The sequence below is a fragment of the Pavona decussata genome, unplaced genomic scaffold, assembly GCF_977016875.1.
Source record: "Pavona decussata unplaced genomic scaffold, jaPavDecu1.1 SCAFFOLD_225, whole genome shotgun sequence".
NCBI classification, from domain to species: Eukaryota; Metazoa; Cnidaria; class Anthozoa; order Scleractinia; family Agariciidae; genus Pavona; species Pavona decussata.
Window position 1 is genome coordinate 849835 of NW_028145630.1, and position 25479 is coordinate 875313.

Sequence of the window (25479 nt, forward strand, 5' to 3'; positions counted from 1 at the left end):
AAAAACGGCACGAAACAAACCAGGGGGATGGAACGTACGATTGTACAATTAAAATTATATTTAGGCCGCATGACCATTTGTTAAATAACATAAAAGGAACTCAGAGTGTCAATTACGTAAAACGAGATTACGTAAGGTCGGCAATTACGTGGATTCAGGATCCAGGAGGGAGGAGGATATTTTTTGTTGGGATGTGACTCCGAGGGTCTAAGACCGAAATATGCATGTTTTTAATTCCTGTTTTGAGACCTTAGTGTGTAAAGTACATCCTGACTCATAGATATTCTTACCAAACTAGTTAAAATAGATATAGGCTCGAAACCCCTTCCTCTTGGAGCAGCACATGCCTAGCTAGTTTAAACAAAGCACTCGCACAACCCCCCCCCCCCCCCCCCGCGTCCCTCTCCGGTTGCAGAGTGATTGCGTCATCCAGATTGTGTCATCAATTCCGCGTCCAAATTCCTGGATATCTCGTCTACACAGGCTAGATTCGCTATAGTATTCCTGATTCTCGTCATAAACGGCGCAGCTCTTACGTGATCTGTTTAAATCAGGGATTACGCCGACCATTTATTACGCTCAACAGGTTTGTAGGATTTTTTTTTTCTTAAATGATTGCCTGCTATTTCCGTATTCTGGGAATCTCTGAATTAGTGGCTGTCGATTTCCAGGGGTGGCCAGTCACAATATTTCATTTTGTACCTTGCAAGTTATAACGCGCGAGTACTGAGTGTCGGTTACAGTTGTACTTCTGTAAAACATTGTAACAACCGTTAGGACGTACATGGCAGTTGGAAACAAAGGCTGTTTGATCATGATCTGGTATTGAATGTCAAGGTTATTGAAGGTACAAATGTTCATTATTTTTCAGGAGTCATTCAATTCTGTGAGAAAGTGCTGTCAACAGTTTAGTAACGCGGCTGACGTCTCATTTGTTTTCAAATGCTTCTTGAAAGAGTTTTGATGCTGTTTCTTGCCGCACTGTCTACTCAAGGTTAGTTCCGCTTCAGTTTTATTTTGTCCTGTAAAGGGGTCGGTAAATGACTCGATAACTTAAAATCGTTTCAAAGTAAATCAAAGGCTACCAACCAAGGAATTCAAGAAATTTGTAGATTTTTCTTTGACGTATTTGGATATAGAATACGTCTTTTGATGCACACAATCAACTGTAAAAACAAAGCAAACAATTTCGGGGCACAATCGCGTAATCGACTAAAACGGGTAAACAGTAAACAAGCCTAAGCGTACCACCGTCGGTGCAGGTTTGGGACCGTGACCTTTGAGTGCAAACAGTATTTGGTTACAGACTGCCGTTGAAAGAGCTTTATGAGACTTTTTATGGGGAATAAAATATCGTAGATCACGAACTAAATTTTAACATATGATCCTATTTCAGCCAAGGTACAGAAGTACATAATTTTCAAATATCCTTCTTCATTCTCCCATATATAAGCTTTATGGGTTTGTGCTTCTGTGAAGCGTATGGTTTTCAAGCAGTTTATTCTGGGATAGGGTATAGTTATCAGAGAGTTATTGTCGAGAATAGGGTATCATTTTCCAGAAAACCGATCAGTATATTTAGTCTAGACTAGGTATCTTGGCATCATTTACTTTTGTACCGTAAACGGTGGCGGGAGTGGGGGGCGGGGGGAGGGGAGGGGGTGGGTTCATTTATAATGTATTAGGTAATTCTTGATTGATGTTAAAATTTGTAAACATAAGTTGGAAAATAAAGCGATTTTACAAAAAAATAATAAAATTAAAATTATAGGTGAACATGCTCTCTTGGTAATCATTTTCTCTGTCGGACTTAGTCTCGAAGCAAAACCACGATGTTCTCTATGGGGTTGCGCGAGTGCGGTACGTGCGCGCGCACTTCTAGGTTGTATGATGCGTAAAGATTCAGCAGCATATATCATCTTAAGAGCCTTAATCCCGGGGGGTGGGGGGTACTCTCTATAATCGCCTATACGGGGAGGCTGCGCCCGAAAGGGGTACCTTTTTCACGCTTCAGGTATATGAAAGGGTAGGGATTTCACGAGTCGAAGTATATGAAAGGGTAGGGAAATCTGTCATTTAGGTATTTAAAAGGGCCTTTCATTATTTTCCAGCGGAAGGTATACAAAAGGGGTATGATTTGTCAATGGAAGGTAATTACGAAAGGGATACCTTTCAAGTCAAAAATGGTATATAAAAGGGTAAGAGGGCGGACCTCAGGGCAGAGCCTCTCTGTATTAAATTTTTTAGTACCCCCCACCCCCCCGGGTGGGGAGGGGGCCTTAATCATTTTAAAAAATTGACGGGGAAAACTGTTGTTTTGACTAGTCAGTTTTCTTGTTTTCAATTGTAATACAATAATGAACTCGTTCTTCTTCAACAGCATCAATTTCACCCCCAGCTAACGTCCAGGGCTACAACACAAGCTCCACCACGATTTTTGTTCAGTGGAGCAATGTCCCAATAACAACCAACGAAACTAGTTTAATTAAAAATTACACGGTCACCTTCAAAGAATTACCCTATGGCGATCTACAAACAATAGCAGTGGTTGCACCAAGAACAAACACTACACTGACAGGTCTGAATGAATACACCAACTACAGCATCACAGTGTTTGCTTCTACGGTGAAGGAAGATGGAAATGCAAGTGAACCTATCATTGTCATCACGGATCAAGACAGTAAGTGTACAAACGCATTTTTGTTTATCACTAAAGATAACGACATTAATCGTTTATTTTAAAGTAACAGAACTTGTTTAAATGGTAACCAGCTATCACGACAAAATTAAGGTCCAAGAAAAAAATGGAGTTCCAAACCTTTGCTAAGTTACAGAAGAAGCCTCTGTGCATCGTGCTATGTTTTGCTTACAGGTCATTTAAGAATTATTTTTCCCATCTGTTTCTTCGATGTAATTTTAATCATAATTTCTATAATTGTACTAGATCCAGGAACAACCTTAGGAAAACGGCAGCCAATGGAAGATTCCGTCACTCGGGGAAGCGTCCTTACCATCTATTTTAAGCGTGGTCTCACTAAAGCCATTTTGTATTTTTCAAATATCTTGTCCTTTCGCTTAGAATTATTATCCCATCCATTAAGCTTCATTAATCCATTAATTTTATAGGGATTTTAAATAAAATTTAAATTTTGTAGCAATATTAATCAATCAGGATATGTATGTAGATGTATCGTTTATTTATTTTAGGATTTTAATTCTTATAGATTAGTTCGTAGGTTATCAATTTGTAATTTGTATAAGATATTTTATTATATAAAATTGAGTGGTATACCGAGTGGTAGCAAATCGATAAAAACGCTATCCCGCCAGTGGCGATATCATTTTTATCCACACATGTGTGATATCATTTTTGACCAATCAGCTCGCAGTATTTTCGCGCGCTGTCAAGCACTTGTGTTTTTCCGAAGGGTTTCCGCCGTTTGGCTGTCGTTATGTCTTTTGGGAGTTTTTCAGGAGTTGGTCTTTTCGCGAGTCGAAGTTAAGTTTATTCTAAAATGGAGACAAGCTCAAGCAGATTTGTCGAGATCACAGATAAGAAACTGATCGAATTCGTAGAAGAACAAGAAAATCCCAATACAAAGAGGAAAACTGCGTACGACGTCGAGTCGTGTGAGGGTAGTTGAAAGCAGCGATGAAAGCTAGGGCGGTATGTTCAGATAATCAGATTCACTTGTTACTGTAAGCCAAATTTCTAACCATAATTAATATGCCATTAATTTATACCAGGGACCTACCTGTTTATCCGTTTTCTATTTATATAGATTTTATTTGTGGCCTTTTCGCTTAGTCTTACTTTGTATTGACATAACTCGGCCTGGTTTACGATTGATACAAATAAACAACTGACTGTAAGCTTATGTACACAATTTCAAAACTTAGTTTTTGAAAAAAAGAACAAAGCATATTTTGCTGTATTGTGAGGATTTTATATAATAAAAAGACAATTACATGGTCGCTTGGAGATACGAAATTTCTCTTTTCATGTTGAAAAATATTTCACTCGTTCGCTGCGCTCACTCGTGAAATATTTTCCAACACTCAAAGAGAAATTTCGTATCTCCGCGCGGCCATGTAATATCCTCTATATATTAATTGTAGTGTGCATTTGATTACTTTTATAGAAAAAGCGCAATATAAGTAATTATTATTATTATTATTACTATTATTATTATTATTATTATCATCATTATTATTATTATTATTATTATTATTATTATTATTATAAATTTATAGCTTATTATGAATTTTTTAGTTGTTTTTAATTTCTAATCATTTCCAATGTACGTCTTAGTTTGTATCTTAAGTTATCAATCTATTTAGTCTTGAAGAGGACCCTGCTGTGTAAGTCACTTCTAGTGAAGTTGGTTTTCTCAACGTACATATGCCTTAACGAGAATCATTTTGGGTTAAAACGACTTCTTTACTTTAACTTTTAAACGCATTTCAATAGTGCTGAATTAATATGAGCTCGCTTCTATAGAAAATTTTGAACTATTTAATTTAAACTACAACGACATATCTGTTATATACTTTAACAAATTAAAAGAATTAATGCGGACCACAATGTATTATTCGCTTTCAAGGTTTTCCTTGGAATAGACCACCATAGAAAAAGTGATTAGTTACCAATCTGCCCCTTATACTGATTAGTAATGATGATGATGATGATGATGACGATGATGATGATGATGATGATGATGATGATGATGATGGGGATTGGTTGATTGGACGTTTTTACTTGCATTGCTGGGCAACAAGATTTAACGCATTCTGCTATACGTAACTTGATTCCAAATTAATAATAATAATAATAATGATAATAATAATAATTAATTAGTTGAATGGTTCAGAGCCAGTGGCAAATGGCGGAAATTAAAGGCCCGATTCCATTTTTTTTCCAATTCCAATTATTAATAGCGTGAACTGTAAACCTATCTTCTAGAACCTAATGGTGCTCCAAAAAATGTGAGAGGTTTCCACACCAGCTCAACCAGCATCTTAGTCTTGTGGGATGAAGTGCCACCAAAGCGACAGAATGGTATCATCACAGGTTTCACCGTTTCATTCTTCAACATAATAACAGAATTTCACTCTGGGAGAGTTTCCGTTGGACCCAATGATCGTCAAAAGAATATAACGGGACTAAAGAAGTATGTGGACTACAATATCACAGTGTTTGCATCTACTGTGAAAGGAAATGGACCATACAGTTTTCCTCTTCTTCTTGTTAGAACAGACCAAGATAGTAAGTCACGTCCCTGTCGCAATTAGCTTCCATTTATTCAAATAATAACTGGCATGGCAGACCACTTAACTGAGCTTGAGTGATGAGTTCATATAATTCCCTTGGATTTTTGACACAGTTATGACAATGCAGAAAAAGCGATTTTTCTAAGATAATTATGCAACAATATTTCAAAACTGATTAAGAATACATAGCTCTGAAACTGTTAGTATGAAAGGTATATTTGTCTCCAAATTGAAGCTTTAGTATCAAGTATGCGTGGTTACCCCCAAATTTTCTATTTGGAGTCCAGTAGCTCTTGCTAAGATCATATCTATATTAAAGAAGTTTTCGAAGCGAAGATATGCCGAAATTCAAAGAAACTGGAAATAATTACAGCAATGTGCTGACGTAGTGTCCAGTGTCTTACGAAATTAAATCTCGTGGGGGATCTTTATGGGAGAACAGGGACAGACGCAGTGGTGAGAGCACTCGCCTCCCACCAAATATGGCCCGTGTTCGATTCCCGGACTCGGCGTTAATTATGCGGGTTGAGTTTGTTGTTGGTTCTCGTCCTTGCACCGAGGGTTTTTCTCCGGGTTCTCCGGTTTTTCCCCCCTCCACAAAAACCAACATTTTCAAATTCCAATTCGACATGAACGCACGAACACCTTTGAACGAGTTCCTAGAGCGCTTTGGTGCTTCGTGGGTAAACAAATTATTCATTTATGTTTACATTTTTTTAACATAACAACGAGATCATAAATTTCAAAATTGTAAAATTCCTAATCCTTTGAATCTCTCCATGAGAAGGCAGGACAAAAGTACGATATACACAGCTAGCAGCTTAACCCTTGAAACATCGATATCAAATTGTTTACTCTCCTCATTGTTCTCTAAATATTTCTTATGTATACTAGTAGGGATAATTTCTTTAAAAATCAATGCATTTCATCTTTGTGACCATTTTCTCTATTGTTGTCACCTGTGTGCTTAATCAAGTAGCGATTATTGTAACGAGAAATTACATGTTGGTCACCGCTGGTGCTAGAACTTTCAAAGAAGTGCAGGATCAACTCCTTTAATTGATGGCGAGTTGAACCCTCAAGATCTTTAACTTTTCATTTCTAATTTAGAACCTGACGGTGCCCCACAAAACGTGAGAGGATATAACACCAGCTCAACCAGCATCTTAGTCTCGTGGGATGAAGCGCCAACAGATCAACAGAATGGTATCATCACAGGTTACACCATTACCTACCAGTCACAAACAGAGAATCACACATACAGTGATGAAGCTGGTCCCAGTGAACGTCAAATCAAGGTGGCGGGTCTAAAGAAGTACGTGAACTACAATATAATGGTGTTTGCATCTACTGTGAAAGGAGATGGACCTTACAGTAGTCTTGTTGTTAGAACAGACCAGGATAGTAAGTATTTGTTTGTTACACGGAAGTTTTGTTAGAGCATCAAAAACAGTCGCTCGAGACTTAAATCTTATAATCATTTTCACAAACAACCAAAAAAACACAAAAAGTTGTCTCTGGCACTCATTTCTACATCAAAGTAACGTGGAAAGCCGTATAGAGTAGAAGCAAAAATTTCCCTTTAAAATCGGCGATATTGTCCTCACGGAAACAGCGAACGCTTATCATTCAACTAGTTTTTCGTGTTTTTCACGTTGCCATATTCAACGTCAGCTTTTATATCCTTTGATTGTGCCGGATCAAGATAGTCAGATAAGATTTTCGGGCCCAGCTGTCAACTTGACTTGGTTTCTCTTCGTGAAACGAACTATATCGTGGCCCTACAACCTCTGTCAGTTTGGTCTTAAAAATACGGTGGGGATGGAGGGGGGGGGGGAGGGGGGCAAATTTACCTCATTTCAGCTCTTAAAACCAAAAAATCGTGTTCATTTTCTTACCCGAGACAGCACCCCAGTTTCTTTAAAATAGACCCCCCCCCCCCCCCCCACCTTCACTCGATCCTTAACTTAAAGGGGAAGTATCACGAAAATTTGCTGTCATTTCAAAACCCAAAAATGTTTGACTGTCAGCAGAAACAACGAAATAATTGTCAAGTTTGTTAAAAATTATCACCCTAGTGCAATAAAACTGTCGATTAGTGCCTCTGGCCAGAGACAGATTAGGCCGATTTGGATTGAAACTTGAAAAATATCAGGCTAATGTTTTTCAAGTTCTCGCATTTTTGTTTCCAAAATGCGCTAGAACAGATCACAAGTTGTTTCTTTCGAGAACTGAGTTGATTTTGTTCCTCTCGTCATTCTAGAATTATTTGGCAGGTAATTGAAGGTCTTATTTCATCATTTTTTAACAAAAGATATCAAAAACCCCAGGATACTTCCCCTTTAAGTAACCCTTATGAAAAACGTTAACGTTATTGGAGGGAGGGATGCTACACAATTTATAACGTGATGTGTAAACATTTCTTCTAGAACCTGATGGTGCTCCACAAAATGTGAGAGGGAATAACACCAGCTCAACCAGCATCTTGGTCTCGTGGGATGACGTGCCAGCAGATCAACAGAATGGTATCATCACAGGTTACACCATTACCTACCAGTCACAAACAGAGAATCACAATGGAAGCATCTCGGCTGGGGCCAATGATCGTCAAAAGAACATAACGGGACTAAAGGAGTATGTGAACTACAATATCACGGTGTTTGCATCTACTGTGAAAGGAGATGGACCACACAGTAGTCCTGTTCTTGTTAGAACAGACCAGGATAGTAAGTACTTCTTCCTTGTCAGGTTTTTCCGTTCCTATTTTATATTTTAAGTATAATCAGTAGTAAAAACCCGCATAAAAGAACCTTATAGTGACATAAGAACCTACAGGCTGAAATTTGGCATTTTTAAAAGTACCCACAAATATAAGAACCTTTTTAGCCTGGCAAAGAAAAATAGGTTCTTATACAAAAACAATCACTCCAATTTTGATGCTCAAAATTCTGGATAATTTAATTGCATTGTGTGAGAAACTTCTGACAAAAAGTTATTGTGTATATGTTTTCTTTGATTTACATTAGTTTTCACTAGAAATATGTTTTCCAAAAAGCAAGAGAGGATGATAAAGCTACGGTGAAACAAGGCAAGCATTTTTGTTGTCGAAAAGACAAGTACTAATAAACCATTCTGTATTAGTAGTACAACTACTACAACCTCTGAAAAATAACAACCTATTTAAAACCTAATCAGCCTGAATTGTGAAAAACTACCCTAAAATATAAGAACCTGTTCAGCCTGACCTCGAAAATTCTGGGTTCTTATATGTGGGTTTTTTTTATATTTCATCCGAAAATTGTCAGCTTGGATGGTCACCTGTATTAAATAGGCTCGAAAGTGCATAACCTTCCCAGAGCTGAAATAATCCAAATTTGTATCAAAAGTCGCAGGCGCTGCAAACCGGAAGTCGAAATGTCGCATAAAGTCACTCGAACCGGAATAAGACCTACAGGAAACGTTTTTGTTTTTAAATGTGCGCAACATTCAGTTAAAAACAGAGATGTTTAAGGAAAACTTATTCAGTAGAAATTTCAGTAAATCGGACAACGCCTTTTTTTGTCATACCGTGCTTAGTTCTAATCGATAACTTTTTCTCATGCTACCAGAGAATTTAGCGAATGTACCAAGCTTTCGGGAAAAAAGGGGGAAATAAACAAATCGTAGGTTACCGACTAAGTGTTTTAGAGAATTAAAAAGAAAAACGGCAACACCTACATGATGAGAAATACCTTTTTTGTAATCTTTCATTCATTGTTGTAATTATTCATTAATCTTTCATTAAACACCGTCGAGTAAATTTAGAAAGTTAAGTTTTTAAGCTTGGAGTTTGAGGCTACTCAGATCATTAATTTCCGTATTGTAAGGGATATTTTAAACGAGGATTGCAGCTATTACGTTTAATGTCTTAAATTGGTGAGTATTTTGCGGTAAATGAGAGATGACTCATGCCGATCTTTAAAATCGACTGATTAATTATTTCCTTAGGACCCAGTGCACCACCCATGAATTTAAAACTAAACAATACAACGCCTACCAGTGCCCTGGTCACGTGGGATGAAGTTCCTGCTGCTGACAAGAACGGCATCATACTAAGCTACACCGTCTGGTTCCAGGCGATAGGTAAAATCAGTGTAAATGCACTTGGTAATTTGAAGGTCAAGGATGCGTTTTCCACAAGGAAAGCGTATCTAAATGGTCTAATAAAGAATCAGCGCTACAACATCAGTGTTTTGGCGTCCACCATCAAGGGAGATGGACCTTTCAGCCCTTCTATATACGTGAAAACAAACCAAGACGGTAAGTAAGCAATTCCACTATTATAATAAAATGCAATGAGTTGTCTTGGCTTCGTAATTTCGAGAGCTAATAGGCCATTTCAGAGTTGCTTTGAACCTCATTATGAAAGCGAGGCTAAGTGCAAAGTTTATATCATGCAAATTAGTTTTCACTCATATGCAAACAAAACTTATTTTCATATGAATAACTTTGTTCTTAGCTTCGCTTTCATAACGAAACTCACAGCAACTCGGACATGGCCTATTAGATCCCAGCTCCCAGCTATTTTCTGTATCGTTTATCAAGTGTCGTGGCGTCAATAGGCCATTTCCGAGTTGCTGTGAAAGCGAGGCTAAGTGCAAAGCTCTTCATTTGAAAATTAATTTTCATAATAAAAACTTTGTACTTAGCCTCGCTTTCATAATTAGGTTCAAAGCAACGCTGAAATGGCCTATGAATTCCCATTTATGTTCTGCATAGTTTATGAAATGCCGTGTGCGTCATTGTGTTAATTGGTCGCTATTTCACCATTGTTGTAAAAACTGTTGTCCTCATTCTTGTTCTTTCATCTGTTTAGTACCTGGGGCTCCTCCTAATGATGTGAGAGCGCACAATACAAACTCAACTTCAATTTTAATCCAGTGGGATCAAGTACCAGAGAGTAAGCAGCACGGCGAGATCCTAAGCTACACTGTTTTCTACTGGGAGACAGAAGGAAGCGCACAGGGAGCAAGTCACAGACAACTATCTTCTTCCAAACGCGAACTTCGGTTGACAGATCTTTTCAAGTATACTTATTACAGTATTAGAGTGTTGGCTTCTACAGCGGTAGGCAATGGACCAGCCAGTGATCCAATTCAAGTCCGCACGGATGAAGATAGTGAGTATACACACTTACATTCAATCGGTGTTGCTCGGATGCAGAATCAGTTTTGGATAAACTGGTTTATTATAACCACAAAATATCGGCGATCGAAGATGTTGAGTCAGTTAATCTCGTTTTATAACTTATTAGGGGTGGTGTCGGCGGCTCTTTTCAATTTGTTGGATTGGAAACAGTCACTTAACTCTTCCTTACTTACTTCTTTTGTGATTCCCTTGAAATGATTAAAAGTTGTCGAAAATATACTTTCATACCTTCACTGATTATTTACTAGAATCGAAGAATCGGTAACTGTGCTCGGGAAAGACCAACGATACCACTCAAGTTACCCAATGATTGTTCCTAATAGTATCTTTTAATTATGTGTCTATCAGATCATCAGTTCTTGCTGAGAAGAGGAACTACATAAAACAAAACTTCAAAAAACGTTACACATAGAATTGCTGCTTGAGGAAGATGCGGCAATTAAATATAAATTTCTTACCAGAGAAGCACTATATGAATCAGGATCGCCACAAATGTTTCTTGCGTGCCTTTTTTTCAGTCTCGCCATTTTTTCCTCTGACCGGTGATGGGCAAGCTGGTGTTTTTGGCGATAATTTTTTTTTTCTGTTGTAATTTTTTGTCTTAAATTTTCAACACAAAAAGGACAATAGCTAAGTTAAAGTAACGTGATGAAAATATTGTTCACCGTGCTTGTTTGGCGGAAAATATCCATTCAGTAATCAACTGAACTTAGAACCAAGGAAAACACGCCATGTTGTTTGGCGGAAAATAACCATTTAGTAATCGACTGAACTTAGAACTAAGGAATAAACACGCCATGTTTCAAACGTGCGCGCTAAGCAATCAAATGAAATTATGCACCTTGCGATTCTCTTAATTGTTTTTTTTTTGCAGAGCCTTCCTCGTCTCCTACAATAACCAAAGTGACGGTGCTTAACAGCACTAGCGTTCTGTTGGCATGGAAACCAGTTCCTGTGGAGTCCAGATACGGTATTATTACTCAATACACCATACACTACAAAGACGTGGACAGAGGGAACAGTAAAACCACGGTTGTCAAAGCACCAGCTTCAAGTGCAACTGTTAATGGGCTGCGACAGAAGGCTGAATATTCATTTCAGATTCAAGCTGCAACTTCAAAGGGCAGTGGCCCATTAAGTGTACCTCCAAAGAAGGCAATAAGTGAACGTAAGAAAGCAATCCACTGTAGCGAAAAAGATAGCCACTGGTACATTTACCCATAATTTTTCGCGTACAAAATTAATCCCTTAAAACGCTCATAAAAACGCACAGAAAAGTTCTAAAAACTTTAAATCTAGCATGTACAATGTTGTTAGTACAGGCCTTAATTTGGAAAAAAAATGGCTTTCTATAACTGAGCGTAATATTTTTTATTTGGCTGTGTTAGTTTCGCTAGGCATTTTATAATTACAGGTGGTAAAATGTAAAGCCGCCATCTTTTTCCGTAATAATAATAATAATAATAATAATAATAATAATAATAATAATAATAATAATAATAATAATAATAATAATAATAGAATAGAATAGAATAGAATAGAATAGACTGTTTATTCAAAAATACATCGCAGTCAATAGACTGAATTGCGTATTTTGCAAAGAAATATATAAACAGGTAAATGTTAAAACTAATTACAAACACATGTACATGATATAAAAATATAAGTGTCTAATGGGATTAAAATATGTATAGTTACTAGCTATAATAATAATAATAATAATAATAATAATAATAATAATAACAATAACAATAACAATAACAATCTTTTATTAGGGAGCTCCATCACTAAGAGTGGTTTACATAGAGGTCGTACGGTGGACTGAAAGCTGTTTAATAGTCGCAATTTCAGGTCACTCCATCAGATCTTTTCTTTCGTAAACTGTGAATGGTTTTCACTGACTCTACTAAAGAGCACTAGTATGTATTGACGAGTGTGACAATACCAACTCACCAGCTTAGAATTTTTGGGTTTTCGTTGTATTGTTTTGGGTACTGAGACTCAAGCAAGAGTTTCGGATAACTGGGTACGTTTGGAATGAAAAAAGATACTGTATGTTGGTACTACTGTAGAAGGCCCATACGTTTGTTGATGCTGGGGGACGGGGGTGGGGTGGGGTTAGCTTTGGTCCATCAACATCTGTGGAGGCTATTAAATAATTGCTGTGTTTGCCTACTACTCACTTCTAGATAAAACAACACTTTTTTTTTGCTTTTTGATCTCAAGTCCCCTCTACTAACTATGATCTCATAGTTAACTTAGAGCATTTAAACTTCCGAGGCAAATCAAAATCAGAGAAAATCACACTTAAGAGGTTAGCTCTACTTAATTTGATTATTATAAAGCAAAGCTTCTACCTTAAAAGTATTAATTTGCCTTTTAACTCCCTTTTCAGCCGTGCACCCGTTACCGTCACCTGTTGAAGGAAACATCGGAACTACAGAAGGAACAATCATGTTTGTAAACAAACACGTTTTGAGCAATGGTAAACCAGTCAGGTCAGTATTCAGAGCTGCTAAACAAGTAGTGTCGCTTTATAATTAGAAAATGTACTTCAGGTTGGGTGTGGTTAAGAAGCGGTGACGTAGCTGGCGTATGGTGTCCTAATCTTACACTAGCTGATTATAGACTTGCAGTGAATTAAAAATGTCCATTGCCATCTACATTCGAATGAATGCTTAACGTCGTGCTACATTTAATGCTTTTAGAATCTTTTATCTATTATTATACTTTTACAGTATTAATGTTACTTGAAAAAAATGTAAATTCAAATTCTCCTCACGGGTTGTTCTCGTGGATAATATTGAAATATCCTCGGTTGCTCTTTTAGCCAAGTGGTACGGTTTCTTTTTCTCTTAATTTCTTCCTCTCAGCCATTGTAAAGCTTTAATGTTATCATTCACAGCTTCTTTCAAGTGATTGTCACAGCATTAAAGAACGGCCAGCATCCAGGGAATCCTGCTGATCGCAAATACGAATTCGTCCCACGAACATATGAGGATCAAGTAGAAGGAGAGCCGTACATCACAGCAGGTTTTGCAAAAGAAGAGGCAGGATCAACATTTACTATTGGAGATGGAAAGTACTATTACTTCCGAAGGTTGCCGACATCGAATGCAAGTGGGTCATGTAAGTTTCTCTTAACAACATGAACTGACGGTTTACCGGTCATTTAACATACAGATAAGATTCTAGACTTTCTAGTGACTCCTTGACTCCCAGATCTCTTTCAGCACCATAACAAGTTGACCTGTGGCAAGTGGAATTGCCCGTTCAGAAGCCATAAAGGGTATGGTTCTTAGCTTAATACAAATAGTTCAATTTACGTCATATGAAGAAATGAACCCTATTTCCCGAAAGATCACATAACAATTAGTCAGTTTTCCAAGTTTGGTTATGTTTCATTGCGTAGTAACCAGGCTGTGACCTGTCAAAGATCGTCCAAATTCCATAGGAATGTCTCTAATTCTGAGATGTTATCCCCCAAATCCATACCATCTCCGATTTTTGAAAGCCTTCTACGTGGTTGCAATGTAACGACAGAACCACAAGATTGGTTAACTGACTAACTTTAATGTGATCTTCATTCTGATGGACTCCAATTTTTGATTAAATGAAAATAATTTAAAACTCGTTCCCAGTTGTTTTCTAAGCTTAAACACCATGGCTAACACTGATTTGCTCCTGGGTAGTTCGCGTTTTTGTATAAGTCGTATGGGTAGAAATAATCACGAAGTAGTACAAATAAAATGAAGTAGTATTTTCAAGTGACGTCTTCGTTGCCATCACCGTTGTCTTTGCTTAGGTTCCCTAATACGACTTGTTCCCGTAGGAGAGGGGCGATGGGAACGTGAGTGGTTTAATAGATGTGAATTAATGCTTTGAGATTCCCAATCTGTGCTCCTCCTCCATTCTAGCATCTCAATCAACTAGTTGCGGATTTTATGTTGATTTGCTTTCTTTCTTCTATAGTCACCCTGAAGTTTTTAAATGGGAAGCTGTACGACGATACTGAGTACGCAGTCTTTCAGCGCTCCTTTGCTAGCAACGGTGATTATGAAAATGAAGGATTCATTACATTTAAAACCAAGAAGTCTCAAACAGCTATCATCGTGATTGCGGTGTCCGTAGTGGTGGTGCTTATCATTTTACTGTTGGTGACTGGTGCGGTGGTACTCTGGCGTCGATCTCGCGGTAAAGGTAAATCGTGACTTATTTTAAACATCATTAAAGAAACGACAACAAATATGAAAACAAACAACCATGTTTATTTCTCTTAATTCTAAAATTTACAATTTGACTGGCCCACAGGTAGTTAGTGCTTAAGTCTTGGTGGGCCTGTCTGTTTACGTTTAATTACAAATTATTTATTGTATATAAATGTATATCAATGGTAGTAAAGCCAAAAAATAAAAAGAAAAAAGAAGAAGATAAAATAGAAAAGAGAGAAATAAAGAAGAAATAAAGAGAGATTTACACTTGTATACAAGGTTTACGGCAAGGTTGGTGAGAATGAGGAATTGAATGAGAATGAGTTGGTTAGGACAAGTATTATAAAAGGGAGAGCGGCTCTGTCGCATAATCACTGCCTCAACATTTCATTATCGATGGCGGACGAAAGGCGTCGAGAAGGCCGAATGTGAACGGTGAGGAAAATGATAATCGAAGGTTCACAGATGACTTTGGGCGAAAATACTTGTAATTTGAAAAGATTGAAAAATATAAATTAGAAAATTTATTCTGTCAATTTTCTGTCACATCTTCCCACACGGAGTATGAGATGTTGACAACTCAGTGTCTACAATGAAATGACTGGCGGCCGGCAGTGATTCCTTTCATAGCACGGGTCCGTGTTTAAGATTCGACATGTATTTCCCACCACAAAACTAAGTTAGCGTAAAGGTCGGGAATTTTCGTATAAGCAAATATCGAATGATGTCTGGTATCGGAATTTGGTAAATTGTCGGAACACCTTCCGTGACTTTGGGATCCTCCCCGGAAAAGACTTCGACAATTTGGGATAGCCAAAAATTAGCAGGGAAATTTTACCAAAGTAGCTAGTTGGTGGGAAAAATATTGCAGTATTTCAATTTCGCCATTGCACTGAAGCCCTGAAAGAGGTAAAGAAAACCTTGGCATGCTCGTTCTGCCACCAAAATTTTGAAAAGTTCGGATACCTCCATAAAATGGCTTTTAAACTTCTCATATAATGTCATTAACTCTACATGCCATTTACATTCTCATTGGCTAGATGCTAGCAAATTTAAGAGGACTTACATACCTACAAATATATACACGTATAATTTTAATATTTCAGTGCTTTGCGATTCCACACACGACTGTTAGCAGTTCTAATTTATTTATTTTAGATTTATTTCATCATTTGTTCATTCTTTTTTCACTTCCTTTTCTCCTTTTGTCATGTTTAACAGAGATACCAACAAATATTGAAATGTCTGCCATTAACAGCTCATCTACAAAACCACCTTACCCTGGAAGTTATAACAACAACGGGATACATCTTCATGACGAAATCGCCAGTTCACGTGATCAGGCCGTGTATGATGTCATAGATGACGTACTTCCGGGTCATAATTATGATTACGTTCTTCCAAAGCAGAAAGAGGAGATTGAGATCTCTGACATGAGCAATGCGTCCACAGAACCAGTTAATCATGCTAGTTATAACAACGCCATACAACTTTATGACGAACTCACCACGTCTGCTAATAGGAACGTAGACGCATACGAGGTCCCAGTGGACATACCTTGTTCTGGCCAGAATGATAACTATATTGAAGTTATTCCATGTGAAGCTGATAACACAGAGATACCCGATATGAACAGCCCATCCACAAAGCCAGTTGACTTTGCAAGTTATAGCAACAAGACACAGCTTGCCAGTTCAATTCAAACTTCCGATTACAGGCCAGCCGGAAGCGAAGAGCAGGCATATGAAGTCTCGGTTGACATGCCAAGCTCTGACCAGAATGAAAACTATATTGAAGTTATTCCTTATGAAGATGATAACATAGAGTTTAACAGCCCAAGTACAGAACCGGTTGATCAGGCAAGTTTCAGCAACAAGACACAACTTCATGACGACCAAGCCGGTTACGAAGTCCCGGTTGACATGCTAAGTTCTGACCAGAATAAAAACTATATAGAAGTTATTCCATGTGATGAGGATAACAAAGAGATGAACAACCAAACTACAGAACTGGTTGATCAGGCAAGTTTTAGCAACAAGACACAACTTCATTCAGGAAGCAAAAGCGAAGAGCAGGCAGCATATGAAGTCCCGGTTGACATGCTCAGTTCTGGCCAGAATGATACTTTTGATAACGATACTCCAAGCAAGGATGACAAGTATGAAAAGAACACCGATTATCCTCGGTATCAGCCTTTGGAATTAAATCGCCAAACTATATACCAAGAGTTATATGAAAAGATGGCGTGAAACACGAATGGGATCGTAGTTGCTGAACCAACACAAAATACATTACGAATTAACATTTACTTTTGGAGTACTAAAGTGAGGACTACTTTATATGTCCTTCTAGTGAAAGGAAAAACTAAGGGTCGGTTATTAAAAGACAGTTTAGACGGTCTTTGACAAAACCACGTTTTAAACCATTTTTCAATTTTTCCAACAGTCATAATTGTCTAAACATTGTCTGCTGTTGACGGTAAAAGAAGGCTTGCATCACACACTAGAAAACTATTTATCTACTTAAAATAAACCACTTATGAACAGATTGGAGGCACACTGATTGTCTTTAGTCGCAGCCTAAGCGAGACTCTTTTTAAATAACTGGCCCCAAAGTCTATAGATTAAAAAAAAATGGTAATCTATGTTTTAAGGGTAATTTACTCGTACCAATTTATTAGCTCGATTAGTACGTTCAATCGCATAGGCCAATTTACACGTTTCAATAGACTGTATTCGTATTCTCAGTATTGAAATGGAACGGATCTTACACACGAGGCTTAAGCGGAGAAATCTATTCGCATGCAAATAATTTTTCGAAATATATCCTCCCGCAAGAGCCTCCATTGCAGGCTAGATCAAGTTCAATACCGAGAAGACGAATATTGTCTGTTTTTCGGCCGATTGCTTTTTCTGTTTGTGCAGGACGGGGTGAAATTCGGCCCAGTTTATGCAAGTTTGTCATTGTTAGTATTTGTTTTCCGTAGCATTGGCACAGATTTTAATGAGTAGGCCCAGTTTTCTTCCGCTCACTTATGTTCTTTGTCAAATTAGGCCATAACTAGCCTTTAATGTATCTTTAAAATACAATCAGTCCACTCCCGCCTTGCAGACATCTCGTTATTACGGGCAGTGAAAATTACACCTGCTACTATGGACTTTCTCAGTTATTATAACACCAAGTCCGCTCGTAGTCCCCAAGTAATCAGAACCTAGGTAGCCCGTTATCTCGAAGTATTTTTTGTGTCTCCGCGATCGAAGTTTGACCGAAGACATACGAGCACCGAAATAGTTTTGCTACTAGGACTTAACCGCAACCTCCATATGGGGCTAAATCCCGGTGGAGAAAAAAACGAAATCGCACCTTTTTCGTTTAGCATATTTATCATGGCTTTGTATTTTGTAGATTTTATCTTTAATTACTAATATGACATTTTTTCTTTATCTTATCATGGAGTTGTATTAGGATTTTTATCTATTATAGTTATGCGCATTTAAACATTTATGAAATTTGCGCAATGCAAATTGCTATTTACTGTTATTGTTGTTGTTGTTGTTGTTGTTGTTGTTGAGTCCTGGATTTCCTGATTTGGCGTGTGCAAATTTTCCCCCGAATTTTGGGGAAAGTAAACACAAGGCTTCTGTCCTGCATTTGTTCTGGAAACGCAGGGCCGTAGCCAGTATGAGGCAAACCGAGGCACTTGCCTCAGTCATTGTTGACAAATTCACAAACAGTTAAATAAGTAAAAAAAAAAATGTTAACGTAACATGATATTATGTTGAATGCTAACCCGAAATAAGGCAGTGCCCTGAATTACAGGTGAGAAAAATTAAGCAAAAATTCATGCCAACCAGGCAGCGGCTTCCCAAAGAAAACTGTCTTGTTTTCATGTGTTTTTCCGACATTTCTCGAGTCTTCTGTCTTCTCTGTTCTGAGTGGGAAAATCTATCAAAATGAAGCGTTCTATCAACAGCTTCTTTCAAAGAAAGCGGATTGTAGTTGCTCTCATAACATGCTTTCAGTTCTTCTAAATAATCGAACCAAAATTTAACCTTGTTTTGGCATTACTAGTATTCAGCGAAGCAACTTTGTCTCTCATTCCATCTAGTAGAGATGGTGGTGTCAGTGAAAAAGCCACCGGCGATGGTTGGAAAGAAGTTGTAGAGGCAAAATCAGGACAGGCGGCAGCGCCACTAAGCACAGGAGGCAGTTCGTGCAAGCGCAGGTTAAGCGCTCTCCACAGGTTGAAGACCTGGTGCCGTTCATCGATGGGCTCTAACAGGCTGAATGGCTCTGCATTAGCCTATGTCCACAGCGAAATCCCTGTGGACTCGCTCGAGCCTCTACAGCGGGGGCATGCTAGTGGGCAGAGGCGAATCGCGCTGGCATTTAACAGCTAACTTCGTTGCCATTTAGAAATGAAATCCTCAAATGAGAACGGCCGAGACCAAGTTTTATGGGACTGCGAGACTGAGCACCCCCCCCCCCCCCCCCCTCCCATAAACCCTTCTTTTCACGAAACCTCTGGTCAGGCAAACCTGGTTTAGATCGTTGTTATCTAAGGCCTTCCTATAGAAACAAACCGCCAACAAACACATTAAACAGCCGCATACAAGAACACAGAGCTCCTAAAGTAGCATTTAAATAGCCCCCTCCCCCCTTCCCCCCACGTCAAAAAAAATTCACTTCGATCTTTAGATCTAGATGGTCTTAAGGGCTCTTAGCGGAATTTTTGTCAAATAAGGTTTGATCCCAGTGTTTTGTTTAAACGTAATCATCATAAAGACCCTAAATTGCTAGGCTGGGAATTAAACCAGGGATATTGCCTCAGTCCTTATTTTTTTCTGGCTACGGCTCTGAAATGGCAGGCGCTAAGGGTGACCATCTTGGATAATCCCCAGCTTTTCAGACAGTAATTGAAACGGATGACATTCTTTTCTAATATACATCCATGCCACAGTCGCAAACCAAACTAGTAGGCTTTCACTATTCACCACTAACTCCTTGTTTGATTGGCTTAAATTGATCATGTGACGCGATAGCGTTTGTCTGGAGAGAGACTTCATCCGGCGAAAATGCCCGGTAGGATAGTACTCGTCCGCCAAAAAACCTTGCTTTATTAATTTTTTTCTAATCTATTGTTTAAAATTTTGCTTTCATTGCATTTTTATCCAGTGAGTTTTTTTTATTATTATTATTATTATTATTTTATTGTTGTATTTTTTTATTTGAAATGTTTCGTCAAAAAGATCAAATTGCACTTGTCAACTAAGCAAAAATAACAAATACAAGGTAGTATAAGTCTATAATCTTTTTTCTAATCTATTGATTAAAATTTTTCCTTCATTGCATTTGTATCCACTGTTATTTTTGTTTTGTTTTTTTTTTTTGGTTTTTTGGAGGGGGGGGGGGGGGGGTGGTATTTTTGTTTTTATTTGAGTTTTTTTTTTTTTTTTGTCAAAAAGATCAAATTGCATTTTTCAACAAAGCATAAAATAACAATACAAGGTGGATGACCAGTGCACATTTGATTCCTTATACTAATGTATACGGAATCCTGGTACTAGTGAAAGAGATCTGACGTGACTGTGACTCCACCGTTTACACGACATCGGAATGAGTTTTCGTACCGGACTGAAAATCTCGCTCCGATACAGTGCCCGGATGACTCGCTCCGGTGTGAGATTTTGTGCTTGTGTCATGTAAGCGAATACAGAACCACGGGGGAACCGAAGTGAACTCGTAACGGAATGAAAGTCGCGCCGGTATCATGTAAACACCACTAAGGCAAAGTGGCAATCTGATTGTCTACGCGAGGACGTTCTAATTTGCATGCGACTGCATGCCCCCCTTTTACTCTTTTGGTGAAAAGGTCGTTCACTCAGGTTTATGCTAAAATATTTAAACAGTTCGGTCTTGGTTTCTGTCAACTTTGATAGTCAACCGACTATAAACAGAATTTAACTTCGATCATTGATACAAATGTCGCATTTTGAAGACAGTTTATCATAGAATCATACCTTAATTAAACATCGGGTCTTGGTTCCCATTTCCTTCATAAACACATTGTCATTCATTACATTCTTCCAGTCAGCGTGACGGCAGGTTTGAGCAATATGTGCAAGATTATTTGAACTCCTTTTCTCCTCCACGAAACGCGCTGTCGGTCACTTGTCGAAGGGAATATAAAATGCAAATTGCAAAGGCAGCAAAACATGTCTTCAGAGTGAGTTATGCACATGGAAATTCCAGAACGGAATTTTTTTTTTTTGCGTCTTTATACATGCATGTGCATTCATGCATGTCGGAATGGGTGGAATTGTTTTCTTTTTTTTTTTTTTTTTGGGGGGGGGGGGGTGGGGGGGGGGAGGTGGAACTAAAATCTTTTTTATTATATCTCTCAGTTAGTAAGTGCGGTGTGATTGGTCAATTTTTCGGGCCCGTTAAATTTCAACATAGTTTCATTTCTCGTTCGCCGATTAACCTCAGAGATAATAATAATAATAATAATAATAATAATGATAATAATAATAATAATAATAATAATAATAATAATAATAATAATAATAACACGCACGTAAAGGCGAATAGGATCGACGCCACCATCGTGGACAAGGAGAATAAGAAAGTATCGCTGATAGAGATGAGCTGCCCTTGGGTTGAATACAGCGAGGAGAAAGATGCCGAGAAGACAACAAAGTACGGGCCATTACGCTGGGAGCTCGAGCAGAGATATCCTGAATATCGTGTGACACAGTTCAATATTATTGTGGACTGTACTCGGAGGTTACTCAAGATATGTCAGGAAGGCACTTAAAGAGCTAGTGGGAGATAAAAGCGACACAATAGCTCGGCAGATACAGAAGTCAGTCATCACAAGCTCACTCAATATTGCGAGGCGTTTTAAGATTTTTAAATAATGGACATGAGGCGTTTTATTATACTTTTTTTTAATTTTTTTTAATTTTTTTTAAGTGTTTCCATCGTGAGGAACAGAAGTTTCAGTATTTAGATTGAGGATTTTATGGATAGTAAATAGTTTTAGAATTTAATTACTAGGATCTTTATGATTAAGAGTTGGGACTTTAATTAATTGTAAGGACTTTGATCGTTGCATTGATTGGCTACGGCTGACCGCCCAATCATTGTTTAGGATATCTGGGCATTGTTTTTACTACCATTATAATAATATATAAACTTTATTAAAAATGACTAACTCTTAACACAACCCTATGCACTCCTTAAAATTATGTACATTTTCAGCAAATATAAAATTCCCGTATTCAAATTCTTGTGATATAATGGTAAACATGTTCAACGTGAAGCTTTAAAATATTTATGAAAAGAAAAAAGAAATATATTCAATCTGCGTTAAAAAAATAAAAGTAATATTTGCTTCTGATATATATCATACACTAAAATGTGAACATTCCAAAACCCCTCAAATAATAATAATAATAATAATAATAATAATAATAATAATAATAATGATAATGATAATTTTTTAAATCTCAATGCTCTTACAATGTATAACGATTTAAGAAATACAATATCAAATTTAAATAAAAGCAAAAGCAAATTTAATAAAAGTACTTACACACAATAAATTGATGACATACATAGAATGACAAGATACTAAAGTTTATTATTAAATAAAAACGTTTTGAGCCTAACTTTAAAAGTCTCAACTGATGGGGCGCTCCGCACATCAAGAGGGTGCTGTAAATTACGGATCCTCGTTTTATTTATTGACCAATCACATGGCGCGTGTGTGAGATTGTTATTCCTGGACCGAAATGGAGTACACGGTCAACTCCAGATAACTCGAACCCTCGATAACTCGAACCTCCCGCTAACTGAAACCAAATTTGGTTTCCGTTCAGGTCATTTTCTATAAAATTTACCCTCGTTAACTCGAACCATGTTTGTCAAGACGTAAAAGGTCAAAACAATCAGTACCGTAGTCCAAAACATTGAATTTTCTTTAATCAGTCGTGAATTCTTTCAGTCTTTTCTTGCATTACACCGACTGTTAGTCCAGTTCAGCTTTCGCTGTTTTAGGGTACATTTAACTACAGTGTATTGTATCTTCATCAAGATCAAATCCTGCTTAATTCCTTCTCCTTCGAAAACTTACAATTAAGAATAATCGATAGTAATAGGTTAGTTGAGAAGCCGCAGGGCGTATTAACTGACTATTTCTTAAAACAAGTAAATCGCATGAACTCTGTGGCAGTAACCCGACGTTGTTCTCTAAAACCTACAAAGTTCGCACTGCTTATTCTGCCTTGCTTTGTTTTGTTTTTCGTTACGTTTCGGTTACGTTTTGATTTAAAATTTAGAAATATTGTTCCACTGATTTTCACCCGACTTCTCTACAATTAAATGTGATTAAAATGTACACTGTGTAAATAAAAAGATGCAGTAAACACCGTTTCTTGCTTATTTCCGGTCATTTGTTCTCAACTCCCGAACTCGAACATATTATTGATCGACCCAAAGGTATTGAATGTGCCCCATTTACGTGATTTCGACTTCAGAGCATTTCTTCTCATATTGCAGTATTAAAATGCTTGGGCGACCTGCACCACTTAATTTGCAACGTCTTGCATGGTTGGCTGAGAGGACAAAAGGAAAAACAAACAACCGAACAATGTTCCCAACCCCCCCCCCCCCCCAAAAAAAAGAAAAGAAATTAGCTGCAGGTTATCAGGGTCCAGTGAAAATAGAGCTTTTGAAGGGCGAAGGTCACTGAGACTTCTTGGAATTCATATTTTCAAGGTATTACATGGGAAACGGTGCTTTTAAACGCAGCTCAAAATGTTTAAAATTAAAATGTTTACATGACTAAGGTTTTATGCTTGACTTGCTTCTTGACTTATCTATTATTGCTTTCGAAACGTAAATCGAATTTGCATACCTACAGCTGTGATTTTTCCGCTTTTACTCGAGTAGACGTAAGAGCGAAATCGCAAGCCTATTTTTTTACTGTTTAGCTCTTAAAATGGCTGTTAACGGACTTTTTCTGCTGTTATTCGCTACTACACCGCTCGCATTTGGAGGTTAGTTGCTTTTAATCACTTAAATCATTCAGGTAGGAGCTTTAATGGAATGAACAATTATATTAGGGGTTTCCTTAAGTACGCGCTGTCTAGCACCTTCCAAATTTTCTCCAGTTTCGACGGCAAACCATTTTATTTAAGTAAGAAGTTCTAAATAAGTGGAATCTCCAGAAGATTAAAGAGTAGAATCAGTTTAATAGATTTAAATATACTTTTTACTTTTCCTGAGGTTTAGTTATTTGTCCAAGAAACTTTAATTCAATTGAAATATCCTACAGTTGTAGTAACAGTTATTTTAAGAGTCATGATCCAATCCCTGTGATCGTTCGTAAACAAATTTTCGGAAAGATTTCCGTCCACACAACCGATATTTTTTGTACATACATCAGTGTCACACTATCACCCTCTTACCAAAGATCGAGCATGAATTTAGAGTTTGAGTCGCAAAATGTATACATAATTAATGTAGGGGCTGTGCGGAAATCTTTGTGAATTTTCTTGAAGTTGTGGTCAACTTGAGCGGAATTTCAGTTGAATTGTTTGGGAGACCTTTTCAAAACCTTTACCACGCATGCTTGATGATGCGAATAACTTTAATTCGAAAGCCGTAGTGAAATTTATCTTCTGGAACACTTTCAAATTTAACAATGAAGAGGACGTATGTACAACTATTTCAATTAACGTTGTGGGATTAGATAGCTTATGCGAGAACACCGCAATTTGGTGTGGGTACTTAGTAAATTTACCAATTCTCCTCTGTGGCAAGCCCCTGCAGAGAATAACTCACAAAGGTGCATGTTTATATCATCATTCTAACGCACTGAAAACCTTGAAATGACAGCCGAATAACAAAAGACTTATAGTTACCCTAACACTATCTTTCGGTCTTGTTGCGTAATCTTGAGGGTTCAACCACGACAACGTTACTTAAAATAGCTTTAAACGGACGGAAACGTTTGCGTCATAAACAAATGATAACAATTTTATATTAAAATCAATCGTGCACAACATTCACAGCGATTTTGATTGACTTCATTAAATATTGCTTCGCAAAGCACGATACTAGCTTTACTGCAATCATAATCGAATGCAATCGACCTTGCTTTTCCTCAAAGCAATGTGCGCACAATCTTGAGTGAAATTCACAAATATCTCAGATTTCTATTGGCTTACAAAATAACTTCAGTTTACGACTGCACGTAGTTTGAATGGCCCTCACAAAATTAGCAACGCACTAACGTTTACCTGTAATTGTAATATAATTAAACATGAATCAAAGCCATTATTGTGTCTTCATTGGAAAAATGGAACAACGCAGAACAAATGGCCGTAGGTCTCTTAAACCAGAGGAACACGGCGACACAGAACGATGAAGTGTATTTCAATAACAACAAAACACTATGTATATTGTACAATACATTGATTTTTTTTTGTTCCCAACATTTCTTAGCAAATGACTGAATCCAAATATTGTATTCAATGATTCAATCTCACCTATGGTGGCCTAACCGTTAGAAAAGTCAGTTTAAAGATATGCATTTCACTTTGAGAGCTCAAAGCTCATACGTTTTTTGTGAGTCTGTAAGTTTTATGAATATTTCAGTTACGAATATTTTCATGATTCAAATGATAAAATGATTTAGTAAACTCACAGACTTATCATCTCGCAAAAGCTTAATTATCTCGGGTAAGGACGATGTAGGCGCCATCTCACAACCCTTGTTCGTAAATAACGCTGTGGGAAGTTA

General features: G+C 37.5%; 2 protein-coding genes across 2 annotated transcripts in view; both read left to right on the forward strand.

Moving 5' to 3' along the window:
* Positions 1-455: 455 nt before the first annotated feature.
* On the forward strand, positions 456-19069 carry LOC146458958 (uncharacterized). The gene is made up of 12 exons (XM_085090174.1): positions 456-586; positions 872-994; positions 2381-2680; positions 4964-5266; positions 9259-9570; positions 10127-10429; positions 11333-11626; positions 12854-12956; positions 13364-13587; positions 14431-14658; positions 15891-16854; positions 18778-19069. Exons 2-12 carry the CDS (start codon positions 943-945, stop codon positions 19067-19069), a joined length of 3375 nt encoding a protein of 1124 aa, XP_084946300.1. The 5' UTR covers positions 456-586; positions 872-942.
* A 4552-nt stretch (positions 19070-23621) lies between these two features.
* The window catches only part of LOC146458959 (protein sidekick-1-like), a gene marked incomplete at its 3' end in the record, with an annotated part of 92365 nt that continues 90507 nt past the window's right edge, over positions 23622-25479 (forward strand). The window contains exon 1 of the mRNA XM_085090175.1: positions 23622-23731. Within this exon, the coding sequence (XP_084946301.1) occupies positions 23674-23731 (58 nt within the window). The remainder of the gene's footprint in view (positions 23732-25479) is intronic.

Bases quoted from the DNA above. Each gene is read 5' to 3' on its own strand.
- LOC146458958 (XM_085090174.1), top strand. From the start codon at position 943: ATGCTTCTTGAAAGAGTTTTGATGCTGTTTCTTGCCGCACTGTCTACT. The intron at 14,659-15,890 runs GTAAATCGTGAC...CATGTTTAACAG, and splicing joins GCGTCGATCTCGCGGTAAAG to AGATACCAACAAATATTGAA. The intron at 16,855-18,777 runs GTATCAGCCTTT...CATTCCATCTAG, and splicing joins AAGAACACCGATTATCCTCG to TAGAGATGGTGGTGTCAGTG.